The sequence below is a fragment of the mitochondrial genome of Labeo rohita (genome assembly GCF_022985175.1).
Source record: "Labeo rohita mitochondrion, complete genome".
In the NCBI taxonomy this organism is placed as follows: domain Eukaryota; kingdom Metazoa; phylum Chordata; class Actinopteri; order Cypriniformes; family Cyprinidae; genus Labeo; species Labeo rohita.
In genome coordinates, this window is record NC_017608.1 from 903 (window position 1) to 16,626 (window position 15,724).

The 15,724-nt window shown below is 43.7% G+C and overlaps 13 protein-coding genes across 13 annotated transcripts, besides 24 other annotated features; 12 read left to right on the plus strand and 1 right to left on the minus strand. All coding sequences in view use genetic code 2, as the record gives it.

The window, feature by feature from the left end:
• The first annotated feature begins 51 nt into the window (after window positions 1-51).
• Window positions 52-120, plus strand: a tRNA (tRNA-Phe).
• Window positions 121-1,077, plus strand: an rRNA (s-rRNA).
• Window positions 1,078-1,149, plus strand: a tRNA (tRNA-Val).
• Window positions 1,150-2,838, plus strand: an rRNA (l-rRNA).
• Window positions 2,839-2,916, plus strand: a tRNA (tRNA-Leu).
• ND1 (NADH dehydrogenase subunit 1) lies at window positions 2,917-3,891 on the plus strand. Its single transcript has one exon. The coding sequence runs from the start codon at window positions 2,917-2,919 to the stop codon at window positions 3,889-3,891; it is 975 nt and encodes a 324-aa protein (YP_006073234.1).
• Window positions 3,892-3,894: 3 nt separating this feature from the next.
• Window positions 3,895-3,968, plus strand: a tRNA (tRNA-Ile).
• Window positions 3,967-4,036, minus strand: a tRNA (tRNA-Gln).
• A 2-nt stretch (window positions 4,037-4,038) lies between these two features.
• Window positions 4,039-4,107, plus strand: a tRNA (tRNA-Met).
• On the plus strand, window positions 4,108-5,153 carry ND2 (NADH dehydrogenase subunit 2). Its single transcript has one exon. A coding segment is annotated over exon 1 (1,046 nt).
• Window positions 5,154-5,224, plus strand: a tRNA (tRNA-Trp).
• A 2-nt stretch (window positions 5,225-5,226) lies between these two features.
• Window positions 5,227-5,295, minus strand: a tRNA (tRNA-Ala).
• A 2-nt stretch (window positions 5,296-5,297) lies between these two features.
• Window positions 5,298-5,370, minus strand: a tRNA (tRNA-Asn).
• A 32-nt stretch (window positions 5,371-5,402) lies between these two features.
• Window positions 5,403-5,473, minus strand: a tRNA (tRNA-Cys).
• Window positions 5,472-5,542, plus strand: a tRNA (tRNA-Tyr).
• Window position 5,543: 1 nt separating this feature from the next.
• On the plus strand, window positions 5,544-7,094 carry COX1 (cytochrome c oxidase subunit I). The gene has a single exon. It carries the CDS (start codon window positions 5,544-5,546, stop codon window positions 7,092-7,094), a length of 1,551 nt encoding a protein of 516 aa, YP_006073236.1.
• Window positions 7,095-7,165, minus strand: a tRNA (tRNA-Ser).
• Window positions 7,166-7,168: 3 nt separating this feature from the next.
• Window positions 7,169-7,240, plus strand: a tRNA (tRNA-Asp).
• Window positions 7,241-7,255: 15 nt separating this feature from the next.
• On the plus strand, window positions 7,256-7,946 carry COX2 (cytochrome c oxidase subunit II). Its single transcript has one exon. A coding segment is annotated over exon 1 (691 nt).
• Window positions 7,947-8,022, plus strand: a tRNA (tRNA-Lys).
• A 1-nt stretch (window position 8,023) lies between these two features.
• On the plus strand, window positions 8,024-8,188 carry ATP8 (ATP synthase F0 subunit 8). Its single transcript has one exon. It carries the CDS (start codon window positions 8,024-8,026, stop codon window positions 8,186-8,188), a length of 165 nt encoding a protein of 54 aa, YP_006073238.1.
• Window positions 8,182-8,865, plus strand: ATP6 (ATP synthase F0 subunit 6). Its single transcript has one exon. The coding sequence runs from the start codon at window positions 8,182-8,184 to the stop codon at window positions 8,863-8,865; it is 684 nt and encodes a 227-aa protein (YP_006073239.1).
• COX3 (cytochrome c oxidase subunit III) lies at window positions 8,866-9,651 on the plus strand. Its single transcript has one exon. The coding sequence runs from the start codon at window positions 8,866-8,868 to the stop codon at window positions 9,649-9,651; it is 786 nt and encodes a 261-aa protein (YP_006073240.1).
• Window positions 9,652-9,723, plus strand: a tRNA (tRNA-Gly).
• Window positions 9,724-10,072, plus strand: ND3 (NADH dehydrogenase subunit 3). The gene has a single exon. A coding segment is annotated over exon 1 (349 nt).
• Window positions 10,073-10,142, plus strand: a tRNA (tRNA-Arg).
• On the plus strand, window positions 10,143-10,439 carry ND4L (NADH dehydrogenase subunit 4L). The gene has a single exon. It carries the CDS (start codon window positions 10,143-10,145, stop codon window positions 10,437-10,439), a length of 297 nt encoding a protein of 98 aa, YP_006073242.1.
• ND4 (NADH dehydrogenase subunit 4) lies at window positions 10,433-11,810 on the plus strand. Its single transcript has one exon. A coding segment is annotated over exon 1 (1,378 nt).
• Window positions 11,811-11,879, plus strand: a tRNA (tRNA-His).
• Window positions 11,880-11,948, plus strand: a tRNA (tRNA-Ser).
• Window positions 11,949-12,022, plus strand: a tRNA (tRNA-Leu).
• A 3-nt stretch (window positions 12,023-12,025) lies between these two features.
• ND5 (NADH dehydrogenase subunit 5) lies at window positions 12,026-13,849 on the plus strand. Its single transcript has one exon. It carries the CDS (start codon window positions 12,026-12,028, stop codon window positions 13,847-13,849), a length of 1,824 nt encoding a protein of 607 aa, YP_006073244.1.
• Window positions 13,846-14,367, minus strand: ND6 (NADH dehydrogenase subunit 6). Its single transcript has one exon. The coding sequence runs from the start codon at window positions 14,365-14,367 to the stop codon at window positions 13,846-13,848; it is 522 nt and encodes a 173-aa protein (YP_006073245.1).
• Window positions 14,368-14,436, plus strand: a tRNA (tRNA-Glu).
• A 5-nt stretch (window positions 14,437-14,441) lies between these two features.
• Window positions 14,442-15,582, plus strand: CYTB (cytochrome b). The gene has a single exon. A coding segment is annotated over exon 1 (1,141 nt).
• Window positions 15,583-15,654, plus strand: a tRNA (tRNA-Thr).
• Window positions 15,654-15,723, minus strand: a tRNA (tRNA-Pro).
• Between the last annotated feature and the right edge of the window lies 1 nt (window position 15,724).

Genomic DNA, 15,724 nt, shown 5'->3' on the forward strand with positions numbered 1-15,724 from the left:
ATAAAATTTTCACAAACCACGCCCGACACTAAATATTCTAATATAATATTAGCTAGCGTAGCTTAACACAAAGCATAGCACTGAAGATGCTAAGATGAGTCCTAAAAAACTCCGCATGCACAAAGGCATGGTCCCGACCTTATTGTCAGCTCTAACTCAACTTACACATGCAAGTCTCCGCAACCCAGTGAGTATGCCCTCAATCCCCCGCCCGGGGACGAGGAGCGGGCATCAGGCACAAACATTAGCCCAAGACGCCTGGCCTAGCCACACCCCGAAGGGAATTCAGCAGTGATAAACATTAAGCCATAAGTGAAAACTTGACTCAGTTAGTGTTAAAAGGGCCGGTAAAACTCGTGCCAGCCACCGCGGTTAGACGAGAGGCCCTAGTTGATAATACAACGGCGTAAAGGGTGGTTAAGGACAAACAAAAATAAAGCCAAATGGCCCTTTGGCCGTCATACGCTTCTAGGTATCCGAAGCCCTAACACGAAAGTAGCTTTAATTAACCCCACCTGACCCCACGAAAGCTAAGAAACAAACTGGGATTAGATACCCCACTATGCTTAGCCGTAAACTTAGACATCAAACTACAATTAGATGTCCGCCAGGGTACTACGAGCATTAGCTTAAAACCCAAAGGACCTGACGGTGTCTCAGATCCCCCTAGAGGAGCCTGTTCTAGAACCGATAACCCCCGTTAAACCTCACCACTCCTAGCCACCCCAGCCTATATACCGCCGTCGTCAGCTTACCCTGTGAAGGTAATAAAAGTAAGCAAAATGGGTACAACCCAGAACGTCAGGTCGAGGTGTAGCGCATGAAGTGGAAAGAAATGGGCTACATTTTCTGCCACAGAATATTACGAACATGCACCATGAAACAATGCTTGAAGGAGGATTTAGTAGTAAAAAGGAAATAGAGTGTCCTTTTGAACCCGGCTCTGAGACGCGTACACACCGCCCGTCACTCTCCCCTGTCAAAACGCACCCCAAAATACCTAATAAAAATAGCACTGACAAGGGGAGGCAAGTCGTAACACGGTAAGTGTACCGGAAGGTGCACTTGGATCAAACCCAGGGCGTGGCTGAGTTAGTCAAGCATCTCACTTACACCGAGAAGACATCCATGCAAATTGGATCACCCTGAGCCAAACAGCTAGCTTACCCACCAAAATTAACCAAACAATATAAATAAAATAAAATGGACAAAACACCAAAAACTAAACCATTCTTTTACCTGAGTATGGGAGACAGAAAAGGTTCAACCAAAGCAATAGAAACAGTACCGCAAGGGAAAGCTGAAAGAGAAATGAAACAACCCATATAAGCACAAAAAAGCAAAGATTAAACCTTGTACCTTTTGCATCATGATTTAGCCAGTAAACCCAAGCAAAGAGACCTTTAGTTTGAAACCCCGAAACCAGGTGAGCTACCCCGAGACAGCCTATTAAGGGCCAACCCGTCTCTGTGGCAAAAGAGTGGGAAGAGCTCCGGGTAGAAGTGACAGACCTACCGAACCTGGTGATAGCTGGTTGCCTAAGAAACGAATAGAAGTTCAGCCTCGTACGCCTCAAATCAAAAACACATAAACAAGACACCAAGAGAAACACACGAGAGTTAGTTAAAGGGGGTACAGCCCCTTTAACAAAGGATACAACCTTATCAGGAGGATAAAGATCATAATATATAAAACATACTGTTCTAGTGGGCCTAAAAGTAGCCATCTAAACAGAAAGCGTTAAAGCTCAGACAGAAAAAAGTTTATTATTCTGATAAACAATCTTACTCCCCTAAATTCTATTAGGCTAATCCATGCCCCCATGGAAGAAATTATGCCAAAATGAGTAACAAGAAGGCCCGCCCTTCTCCCCAGCACAAGTGTAAGCCAAACCGGACAAACCATTGGCAATTAACGAACTCAACCCAAGAGAGCAATGTGAATCATAAAAAAACCAAGAAAACCACACAACCAACTAATCGTTACCCCCACACTGGAGTGCTACTTTAAAGGAAAGACTAAAAGAAAAGGAAGGAACTCGGCAAACACAAGCCTCGCCTGTTTACCAAAAACATCGCCTCCTGCAACGCAACTATGTATAGGAGGTCCAGCCTGCCCAGTGACTACAAGTTCAACGGCCGCGGTATTTTGACCGTGCAAAGGTAGCGCAATCACTTGTCTTTTAAATAGAGACCTGTATGAATGGCTAAACGAGGGCTTAACTGTCTCCCCTTTCCAGTCAGTGAAATTGATCTGCCCGTGCAGAAGCGGGCATAAAAATACAAGACGAGAAGACCCTTTGGAGCTTAAGGTACAAAACTCAACCACGTCAAGCGACTCAATATAAAAGCAAAAACTTTGTGGAATATGAGATTTTACCTTCGGTTGGGGCGACCACGGAGGAAAACAAAGCCTCCAAGTGGATTGGGACAAACCTCCTAAAACCAAGAGAGACATCTCTAAGCCACAGAACATCTGACCAAACATGATCCGGCTGCCCGAAGCCGATCAACGAACCAAGTTACCCTAGGGATAACAGCGCAATCCTCTCCCAGAGTCCATATCGACGAGAGGGTTTACGACCTCGATGTTGGATCAGGACATCCTAATGGTGCAGCCGCTATTAAGGGTTCGTTTGTTCAACGATTAAAGTCCTACGTGATCTGAGTTCAGACCGGAGCAATCCAGGTCAGTTTCTATCTGTAACGCTACTTTTCCTAGTACGAAAGGATCGGAAAAGAGGGGTCCATACTTCAAGCACGCCCCACCCCTAATTTATGAAAACAAATAAATAAAGCAAAGGGAGAGCCAAAATCCCAGCTAGCCAAAATAAGGACATACTGGGGTGGCAGAGCATGGTAAATTGCGAAAGGCCTAAGCCCTTTTAGCCAGAGGTTCAAATCCTCTCCCCAGTTTATGCTAAACATCCTAATAACTCACCTAATTAACCCCCTAGCCTACATTGTACCCGTTCTCCTAGCAGTAGCTTTCCTAACATTAATTGAACGAAAAGTACTAGGTTATATACAACTACGAAAAGGCCCTAACGTAGTAGGACCCTACGGACTACTACAACCCATCGCCGATGGAGTTAAACTCTTTATTAAAGAACCAGTCCGCCCCTCCACATCATCCCCATTCTTATTCCTCGCCACCCCCATACTCGCACTAACCCTAGCCATAACCCTATGAGCACCAATACCCATACCTCACCCCGTAACGGACCTCAACCTGGGAATCCTATTTATCCTAGCCCTATCAAGCCTAGCAGTATACTCAATCCTGGGGTCAGGATGAGCATCAAATTCAAAATACGCGCTAATCGGGGCCCTACGGGCCGTAGCCCAAACAATTTCATATGAAGTAAGTCTTGGGCTAATCCTCCTTTCAGTAATCATCTTTTCAGGAGGTTATACACTACAAACATTCAACACCACCCAAGAAAGCATCTGACTACTCGTACCCGCTTGACCCCTAGCCGCAATATGGTATATCTCAACACTAGCCGAAACAAACCGAGCACCATTTGACCTAACAGAAGGAGAATCCGAACTAGTCTCTGGCTTCAACGTAGAATATGCAGGAGGGCCCTTCGCCCTATTCTTCCTAGCAGAATATGCCAATATTCTACTAATAAACACACTATCAGCCGTACTATTCCTAGGAGCCTCACACATCCCAAGCATCCCTGAACTCACAACCATTAACCTAATAACCAAAGCTGCATTATTATCAATTTTATTCCTATGAGTACGAGCCTCTTATCCACGATTCCGATATGATCAACTAATGCACTTGGTCTGAAAAAACTTCCTCCCCCTCACACTAGCCTTCGTTCTATGACACACCGCCCTACCAATTGCACTAGCAGGACTCCCCCCACAACTATAAACAAGGAACTGTGCCTGAATGCCCAAGGACCACTTTGATAGAGTGATTTACAGGGGTTAAAATCCCCTCAGTTCCTAGAAAGAAGGGAATCGAACCCATACTCAAGAGATCAAAACTCTTGGTGCTTCCTTTACACCACTTTCTATAGGCGGGGTCAGCTAATCAAGCTTTCGGGCCCATACCCCGAACATGACGGTTAAAGTCCCTCCTCCGCCAATGAACCCATACGTACTTGCAATCCTACTATCCAGTCTAGGACTAGGAACCACCCTGACCTTTGCCAGCTCCCACTGACTACTAGCCTGAATAGGGTTAGAAATCAATACCCTAGCAATCACCCCACTAATAGCACAACACCACCACCCACGTGCAGTAGAAGCAACCACAAAATACTTTCTAACCCAAGCTACAGCAGCAGCAATAATCCTATTCGCAAGCACAACAAACGCCTGAATAACAGGGGAATGAAGCATCAACGACCTAACCAACCCCATCGCTAGCACAATATTCATAACTGCTTTAGCCCTAAAAATCGGACTAGCACCAATACACTTCTGACTACCAGAAGTCCTACAAGGACTAGACCTCACAACAGGTTTAATTCTCTCTACCTGACAAAAACTTGCCCCATTCGCATTAATCATTCAAACAGCCCAAACCATCGACCCAACATTACTAACCCTACTGGGAGCCACTTCCACACTAGTAGGCGGATGAGGAGGACTAAACCAAACCCAACTACGAAAAATCTTAGCCTACTCCTCAATCGCACATATAGGGTGAATAATCATTGTCATCCAATACGCCCCACAACTTACATTAATTGCACTAGGAACATATATCATTATAACATCCGCGGCATTCCTCACCCTCAAAACATCATTCACCACTAAAATCAACACACTCGCAACAACCTGATCAAAAAACCCAATTCTAACATCAGCCACCGCCCTAGCACTACTATCACTAGGAGGCCTCCCCCCACTCACAGGATTCATGCCAAAATGACTAATCCTACAAGAACTAACAAAACAAGACCTCCCAATCATCGCAACAGTCATAGCCCTCGCCGCCCTAATCAGCCTATACTTCTACCTACGCCTATGTTATGCAATAACACTAACCATCTCCCCCAACACAACCAACTCAACCACCCCATGACGAATCCAAACCACCCAAACTCTCCTACCATTGGCCCTATTTACCACAACTGCCCTAGGACTACTACCAATAACCCCAACTATTATAATACTAACCACCTAGGGACTTAGGATAATATATAGACCAAAAGCCTTCAAAGCTCTAAGTAGAAGTGAAAATCTTCTAGTCCCTGATTAAGACCTACAAGAAATTAACTTGCATTTCCTGATTGCAAATCAGATGTTTTTATTAAACTAAGGCCTTTACTAGATGGGAAGGCCTCGATCCTACAAACTCTTAGTTAACAGCTAAGCGCTCAAACCAGCGAGCATCCATCTACTTTTCCCGCCGGTAAAACCAGTAAGGCGGGAAAAGCCCCGGCAGAGTATTAGTCTACGTCTTCGGATTTGCAATCCAATGTGTTCTTCACCACAGGGCTATGATAGGAAGAGGACTTAAACCTCTGTCTTCGGGGCTACAACCCACCGCCTAAACACTCGGCCACCCTACCTGTGGCAATCACGCGCTGATTCTTCTCTACTAACCACAAAGACATTGGTACCCTTTATCTCGTATTTGGTGCCTGAGCCGGAATAGCAGGAACCGCCTTAAGCCTTCTTATCCGGGCTGAACTAAGCCAACCCGGATCGCTTCTAGGTGATGACCAAATTTATAATGTTATTGTAACTGCCCACGCCTTCGTAATAATTTTCTTTATAGTAATGCCCATCCTCATTGGAGGATTTGGGAACTGACTCGTGCCACTAATGATTGGAGCCCCAGACATGGCATTCCCCCGTATAAACAACATAAGCTTCTGACTCCTACCCCCATCATTCCTATTACTATTAGCCTCTTCCGGTGTAGAAGCTGGAGCTGGGACAGGATGGACAGTATACCCACCTCTTGCAGGCAACTTAGCCCACGCAGGAGCATCAGTAGACCTAACAATTTTCTCACTTCACTTAGCAGGAGTTTCATCAATTCTAGGGGCTATTAATTTTATTGCTACAACTATTAATATGAAACCTCCAGCCATCTCACAATATCAAACACCCTTATTCGTCTGATCTGTCCTAGTAACCGCCGTACTACTTCTCCTCTCACTACCAGTACTGGCCGCTGGAATCACAATGCTTTTAACAGATCGAAATCTGAATACTACATTCTTCGACCCGGCAGGAGGAGGGGACCCAATCCTTTATCAACACCTATTCTGATTCTTCGGCCACCCAGAGGTCTACATTCTTATCCTTCCAGGATTTGGCATTATTTCCCACGTCGTAGCCTACTATTCAGGAAAAAAAGAACCATTCGGCTACATAGGAATAGTCTGAGCAATAATGGCTATTGGCCTATTAGGATTTATTGTATGAGCCCATCACATGTTTACTGTCGGAATAGACGTAGACACTCGTGCATACTTTACATCTGCAACAATAATTATCGCCATCCCAACTGGTGTAAAAGTATTTAGCTGATTAGCCACACTTCACGGAGGATCAATCAAATGAGAAACTCCTATGCTCTGAGCTCTTGGGTTCATCTTCCTATTCACAGTAGGTGGACTCACAGGAATTGTTCTATCTAATTCATCACTAGACATTGTCCTCCATGACACATACTATGTAGTTGCACACTTCCATTACGTATTATCAATAGGGGCCGTATTCGCCATTATAGCAGCCTTCGTGCACTGATTCCCTTTACTAACCGGATATACTCTACATAGCGCCTGAACAAAAATCCACTTTGGAGTAATGTTCATTGGAGTTAACCTCACATTCTTCCCACAACATTTCCTAGGTCTAGCAGGCATGCCACGACGATATTCTGACTACCCAGATGCCTATGCTCTATGAAACACAGTATCATCTATTGGTTCACTAATCTCTCTAATTGCAGTAATCATATTCCTATTTATTCTATGAGAAGCCTTTGCCGCTAAACGAGAAGTATTGTCTGTAGAACTAACTATAACAAACGTAGAATGACTCCACGGCTGCCCTCCTCCTTACCACACATATGAAGAGCCAGCATTCGTCCAAATTCAATCAAACTAACGAGAAAGGGAGGAATTGAACCCCCATATGCTGGTTTCAAGCCAGCCACATAACCACTCTGTCACTTCCTTCTAAAGACATTAGTAAAATGCAAATTACACCACCTTGTCAAGGTGAAATCGCAGGTTAAACTCCTGCATGTCTTAAGCTACTAAAGCTTAATGGCACATCCAACACAACTAGGATTCCAAGACGCGGCATCACCCGTTATAGAAGAACTTCTACACTTCCACGACCACGCACTAATAATTGTACTCCTAATTAGCACCCTAGTATTATATATTATTACTGCAATGGTTTCAACCAAACTTACTAACAAATACATCCTGGACTCCCAAGAAATCGAAATCGTATGAACTATCTTACCAGCCGTTATTTTAGTCTTAATCGCCCTACCCTCACTACGCATCTTATACCTTATAGACGAAATTAACGACCCCCACCTAACAATTAAAGCAATAGGACACCAATGATACTGAAGTTATGAGTATACAGATTATGAAAACCTAGGCTTTGACTCCTACATAATCCCAACTCAAGACCTTACCCCAGGACAATTCCGACTCCTAGAGACTGACCACCGGATAGTTGTTCCCATAGAATCCCCAGTCCGTGTCCTAGTGTCCGCCGAAGATGTATTGCACTCCTGAGCTGTTCCATCCCTAGGCGTAAAAATAGACGCAGTGCCAGGACGACTAAATCAAACTGCCTTCATCGCCTCACGCCCAGGCGTATTCTATGGACAATGCTCAGAAATCTGCGGTGCCAACCACAGCTTTATACCAATCGTAGTAGAAGCAGTCCCACTAGAACACTTCGAAAACTGATCCTCATTAATACTAGAAGACGCCTCGCTAGGAAGCTAAATATTGGACAAAGCATTGGCCTTTTAAGCCAAAGATTGGTGATTCCCGACCACCCCTAGTGAAATGCCACAATTAAACCCCGGCCCCTGATTCGCAATTTTAGTATTCTCTTGATTAATTTTCCTAACCATCATTCCAACTAAAATCCTAAACCATATTTCACCAAATGAACCAACCCCAGTAAGTGCTGAAAAACACAAAACTGAATCCTGAGATTGACCATGATAACAAGCTTCTTCGACCAATTCGCAAGCCCATCATACCTGGGAATCCCCCTAATCGCAATCGCAATTGCACTACCATGAGTTCTTTATCCAACCCCATCATCCCGATGAATCAATAACCGACTTATTACAATCCAAGGATGGTTCATTAACCGATTTACAAACCAACTGCTACTCCCCCTAAATGTAGGAGGCCACAAATGAGCACTTTTACTAGCCTCACTAATAATTTTCCTAATTACTATTAATATATTAGGCCTACTTCCATACACCTTCACACCTACAACACAACTATCACTCAACATAGGATTTGCCGTACCACTGTGACTCGCCACAGTAATTATTGGAATACGTAACCAACCTACAGTTGCCCTGGGACCCCTTCTCCCAGAAGGAACACCCATTCCTCTAATCCCAGTACTTATTATTATCGAAACAATCAGCCCACTTATCCGACCACTAGCCCTAGGAGTCCGACTTACAGCAAACTTGACCGCAGGTCACCTACTAATCCAACTAATCGCTTCAGCCGTAATTGTCCTCTTACCAATAATGCCTACAGTAGCAATCCTAACTGCTACAGTACTCTTCCTGTTTACACTACTAGAAGTCGCAGTAGCAATAATTCAAGCCTATGTATTTGTACTTCTCCTAAGCCTTTACTTGCAAGAAAACGTCTAAATGGCCCACCAAGCACATGCCTATCATATAGTTGATCCAAGCCCATGACCCCTAACCGGAGCCATCGCCGCATTACTAATAACCTCCGGTCTAGCAATTTGATTCCACTTTCACTCAACAACAACAATAACTCTAGGACTAATTCTCCTACTTCTTACCATATATCAATGATGACGTGACATTATCCGAGAAGGGACCTTCCAAGGCCACCACACACCGCCTGTACAAAAAGGGCTACGATATGGAATAATCCTATTTATTACCTCAGAAGTCTTCTTCTTCCTTGGATTCTTCTGAGCCTTCTACCATTCAAGTCTAGCACCAACACCAGAATTAGGAGGATGTTGACCTCCAACAGGAATCACCCCCCTAGACCCATTCGAAGTTCCACTTCTTAACACGGCCGTACTACTAGCATCAGGAGTCACAGTCACATGAGCCCACCACAGCATCATAGAAGGAGAACGAAAACAAGCAATTCAATCACTAGCACTAACCATCTTACTAGGACTTTATTTCACCGCCCTCCAAGCTATAGAGTATTACGAAGCACCATTCACAATCGCAGACGGAGTTTACGGCTCAACATTCTTCGTAGCCACAGGATTCCACGGACTGCATGTCATTATTGGATCATCCTTCTTGGCCGTATGTCTTCTACGCCAAATCCAATACCACTTCACATCCGAACATCACTTTGGCTTCGAAGCCGCTGCCTGATACTGACATTTCGTCGACGTAGTATGACTATTCCTCTACGTATCCATCTACTGATGAGGCTCATAAATCTTTCTAGTATTAAAATTAGTATAAGTGACTTCCAATCACACGGTCTTGGTTAAACCCCAAGGAAAGATAATGAATCTAATCATAACCATTCTAGTTATTACAGTAACTCTATCCCTAATCCTAGCAATTGTATCTTTCTGACTACCACAAATAAACCCAGACGCAGAAAAACTATCCCCATACGAATGCGGGTTTGATCCACTAGGATCTGCCCGACTACCATTTTCCCTACGCTTCTTCCTAGTAGCAATCCTATTCCTACTCTTCGATCTAGAAATTGCCCTCCTCCTCCCACTGCCCTGAGGAGACCAACTCCACAACCCCACCGGAACATTCTTCTGAGGCACAACATCCCTAATCTGAATAACTCTCGGCTTAATTTCCGAATGAAGTCAAGGCGGTCTAGAATGAGCAGAATAGGGAGTTAGTCCAAGACAAGACCTCTGATTTCGGCTCAGAAGATCGTGGTTTAACTCCACGACCCCCTTATGACACCCGTACATTTTAGCTTTAGCTCAGCATTCATTCTAGGACTGATGGGACTAGCATTCCACCGTACACACCTACTCTCCGCACTTCTCTGCTTAGAAGGAAAAATATTGTCGCTGTTGATTGCATTAGCCCTATGGGCACTACAATTCGAATCCACAGGATTCTCTACGGCTGCTATGCTACTTTTAGCTTTCTCTGCCTGTGAGGAAGGCACAGGTTTAGCACTACTAGTTGCCCCAGCCCGCACTCACGGAACCGACCGCCTACAAAACCTAAATTTACTACAATGCTAAAAGTATTAATCCCTACAATCATGCTGTTCCCAACAATCTGACTAGTCTCCCCTAAGTGACTATGAACAACTACAACAGCAAATAGCCTCCTAATAGCCTCTATTATCCTGAAATGACTAATATGAACATCAGAGGAAGGATGAACCTCCTCCTACATATACGTAGCAACCGACCCATTATCAACCCCCCTCCTACTAACATGCTGATTACTCCCATTAATGATTTTGGCCAGCCAAAACCACATCACCCCGGAACCAATTAGCCGACAACGTTCATACATTACACTCCTTGCCTCACTACAAACCTTCCTAATTATAGCATTCGGCGCCACAGAAATTATTAAATTCTACATCATATTTGAAGCCACACTAATCCCAACCCTTATTATTATCACCCGATGAGGTAACCAAACCGAACGTCTAAACGCAGGAACCTACTTCTTATTTTATACCCTAGCAGGGTCACTTCCACTTTTAGTTGCCTTACTCCTACTTCAACAATCCACAGGAACATTATCAATACTAGTATTACAATACTCACAACCACTACAACTCAACTCCTGAGGCCACATAATCTGATGAGCTGGTTGCTTAATTGCATTCCTAGTAAAAATACCCCTATATGGAGTGCACTTATGACTACCAAAAGCACACGTAGAAGCCCCCGTGGCAGGGTCCATAGTTCTTGCAGCAGTATTATTAAAACTAGGAGGATACGGAATAATACGCATAATAGTCATGCTAGACCCACTATCAAAAGAACTCGCCTACCCATTTATTATTCTAGCCCTCTGAGGAATTATCATAACCGGCTCAATTTGCCTACGACAAACAGACCTAAAATCTCTTATCGCATACTCATCAGTTAGCCACATAGGCTTGGTGGCAGGAGGAATTCTAATCCAAACCCCTTGAGGATTCTCAGGAGCAATCATTCTAATAATTGCCCACGGACTAGTATCTTCTGCACTATTCTGTCTAGCTAATACAGCATACGAACGAACCCATAGCCGAACAATAATTCTTGCCCGAGGATTACAAGTAATTTTCCCACTAACTGCAGTCTGATGATTTATTGCCAACCTCGCAAACCTAGCACTTCCGCCCCTACCTAACCTAATAGGAGAAATCATAATCATCACAACCCTATTCAGCTGATCACCATGAACCATTTTATTAACAGGGGCAGGAACACTAATCACAGCTGGCTACTCCCTATACATATTCCTTATATCACAACGAGGCCCAACCCCAAACCACATTATAGGCCTCCAACCCTTCCACACCCGAGAACACCTACTAATAACCTTACACCTTATCCCAGTCCTTCTTCTAGTAACAAAACCAGAACTCATATGAGGATGGTGCTATTGTAAGTATAGTTTAACTAAAATATTAGATTGTGATTCTAAAGACAGGAGTTAAAATCTCCTTACTCACCATGGAAGTACAGAAAATAGTAAGCACTGCTAATCCTTACCTACCATGGTTAAAATCCGTGGCTTCCTTGCGCTTTCAAAGGATAACAGTTCATCCGTTGGTCTTAGGAACCAAAAACTCTTGGTGCAAATCCAAGTGGAAGCTAAAATGGCATTAATTATACACTCATCACTTCTCCTAATCTTCTTCATCCTAGTATACCCACTAATCACCACACTAAACCCAAACCAGCAAGAATCCAAACTAGCAGAAAAAGCCAAAACCGCCGTCAGCTCCGCATTCTTTATCAGCCTTCTACCCCTAATAATTTTCCTAAACCTAAAAACAGAAGGCATTATCACAAATTGACACTGAATAAACACCCAAACATTTGATATCAATATTAGCTTCAAATTTGACCACTACTCTCTAATCTTCGTCCCAATTGCTTTATACGTTACCTGATCAATCTTAGAATTTGCACTATGATATATGCATTCAGACCCCTACATTAACCGATTCTTTAAATATCTTCTTACATTCCTAGTGGCCATAATTATTCTAGTCACAGCCAACAACATATTCCAACTATTTATCGGCTGAGAAGGAGTAGGAATCATATCATTCCTACTAATCGGATGATGACACGGACGAGCAGACGCTAACACAGCAGCCCTCCAAGCCGTTATCTACAACCGAGTAGGAGACATTGGACTAATTATAGCCATAGCCTGACTTGCAATAAACCTCAACTCATGAGAAATCCAACAAATTTTCACCTTATCAAAAAACTTTGACATGACCATCCCCCTAATAGGACTTGCCCTAGCAGCAACAGGAAAATCAGCCCAATTTGGCCTTCACCCGTGACTTCCTTCTGCCATAGAAGGTCCCACGCCAGTATCCGCCCTACTACACTCAAGCACCATGGTCGTTGCAGGAATCTTCCTACTAATCCGCCTTCACCCCTTAATAGAAAACAACCAACTCGCATTGACAATCTGCCTCTGCTTAGGAGCATTAACCTCACTATTTACAGCCACCTGCGCCCTAACTCAAAACGACATCAAAAAAATCGTAGCTTTCTCAACATCAAGTCAACTAGGACTAATAATAGTCACAATTGGACTAAACCAACCACAACTAGCATTCCTCCACATTTGTACGCACGCTTTCTTCAAGGCTATACTATTCTTATGCTCGGGATCAATCATTCACAGCCTAAACGACGAACAAGACATCCGAAAAATAGGAGGCTTATTCAACATCATACCTGCCACCTCAACCTACTTCACAATCGGCAGCCTAGCCCTGACAGGAACCCCATTCCTAGCAGGATTCTTCTCAAAAGATGCAATCATCGAAGCCCTAAACACCTCCCACCTAAACGCCTGAGCCCTAATCCTTACACTAATTGCCACATTATTCACTGCAGTCTACAGCTTCCGACTAGTATATTTCGTAACCATAGGAACCCCACGATTCCTGCCACTATCCCCAATTAATGAAAACAACCCACTAGTAATCAACTCAATCAAACGACTTGCCTGAGGAAGCATCATCGCAGGCCTTATCATTACACAAAACTTCCTACCAATAAAAACACCAATTATAACAATACCAACCACCCTCAAAATAGCAGCCCTTCTAGTAACCATCGTAGGCCTAATAGTAGCCATAGACCTCGCTAACATAACAAGCAAACAAGTAAAAATTACTCCAACAATTACCACACATCACTTCTCAAACATATTAGGATTCTTCCCCGCAATCACCCACCGACTCCTACCAAAACTAAACCTCACCCTCGGACAATCAACTGCCACCCAACTAGACAAAACATGACTTGGAACAATTGGGACAAAAGGGCTAGGACTAGCACAAACAACCATAGCAAAAATTACAAACGACATCACACGAGGAATAATCAAAACATACCTAACCATCTTCCTCCTTACTATAATCTTAGCCACTATCCCAATCCTACTCTAAACCGCTCGAAGAGTCCCACGACTCAAACCACGAGTAAGCTCCAACACAACAAGCAAGGTCAAAAGCAGCACTCAAGCACAAATAACCAACGTCCCACCACCAGACGAATATATAACAGCCACACCACTAATATCCCCTCGCAAAATAGAAAACTCCTTCAACCCATCAACAACCACTCAAGAACCCTCATATCAACCTCCTCAAAAAAGCCCTGCCACTAAACCAACCCCTAACAAATAAACTAAAACATACCCAAACACAGAACGACTACCTCAAGCCTCTGGAAAAGGCTCAGCAGCCAAAGCCGCTGAATAAGCAAAAACTACAAGTATCCCCCCTAAATAAATTAGAAAAAGGACCAACGACAAAAAGGAGCCCCCGTGACCAACCAAAACCCCACACCCAACCCCAGCTGCAACCACCAACCCAAGAGCAGCAAAATACGGAGTAGGATTAGAAGCAACAGCAACTAAACCCACAACTAAAGCCATCAATAATAAAAACATAAAATAGGTCATAATTCTTGCTCAGACTTTAACCGAGACCAATGACTTGAAGAACCACCGTTGTTATTCAACTACAAGAACCAATAATGGCAAGCCTACGAAAAACACACCCCCTCATTAAAATCGCTAACGACGCACTAGTCGACCTACCAGCACCATCCAACATCTCTACATGATGAAACTTTGGATCCCTCCTAGGATTATGTTTGATTACCCAAATCCTAACTGGACTATTTCTAGCCATACATTACACCCCAGACATCTCAACCGCATTCTCATCAGTAACCCACATCTGCCGTGACGTAAACTACGGCTGACTAATCCGTAATATACACGCCAACGGAGCATCATTCTTCTTCATCTGTATTTACATACATATCGCCCGAGGTTTATACTACGGATCATACCTGTACAAAGAAACCTGAAACATCGGTGTAGTCCTCCTACTATTAGTTATAATAACAGCCTTCGTCGGCTATGTCCTCCCATGAGGGCAAATATCCTTCTGAGGTGCCACTGTTATTACAAACCTGCTATCCGCCGTACCATACATAGGAGACATATTAGTCCAATGAATTTGAGGTGGCTTCTCAGTAGACAATGCCACACTAACACGTTTCTTCGCATTCCACTTCCTACTACCATTTATCATTGCCGCCGCAACCCTTATTCACCTCCTATTCCTCCACGAAACAGGATCCAACAACCCAATTGGACTAAACTCAGACGCAGACAAAATCTCCTTCCACCCATACTTTACATATAAAGACCTTCTCGGATTCGTAATTATACTACTAGCCCTCACATTACTAGCACTATTTTCTCCAAACCTACTAGGAGACCCAGAAAACTTCACCCCTGCAAACCCCTTAGTAACCCCTCCACACATCAAACCAGAATGATATTTCCTATTTGCCTACGCCATCTTACGATCAATCCCCAACAAACTAGGAGGAGTCCTTGCATTACTATTCTCAATTCTAGTATTAATAGTAGTGCCCCTCCTACACACCTCAAAACAACGAGGACTAACATTCCGCCCAATTACCCAATTTCTATTCTGAACTTTAGTAGCAGACATAATTATCCTAACATGAATCGGAGGCATACCAGTAGAACACCCATTCATCATCATTGGACAAATTGCATCCGTACTGTATTTTGCACTATTCCTCATCTTCATTCCACTAGCAGGATGACTAGAAAATAAAGCACTAGAATGAGCTTGCCCTAGTAGCTTAGCCTAAAAGCATCGGTCTTGTTTTCCGAAGATCGGAGGTTAAACTCCTCCCTAGCGCCCAGAAAAGAGAGATTTTAACTCCCACCCCTGGCTCCCAAAGCCAGAATTCTAAACTAAACTATTTTCTGG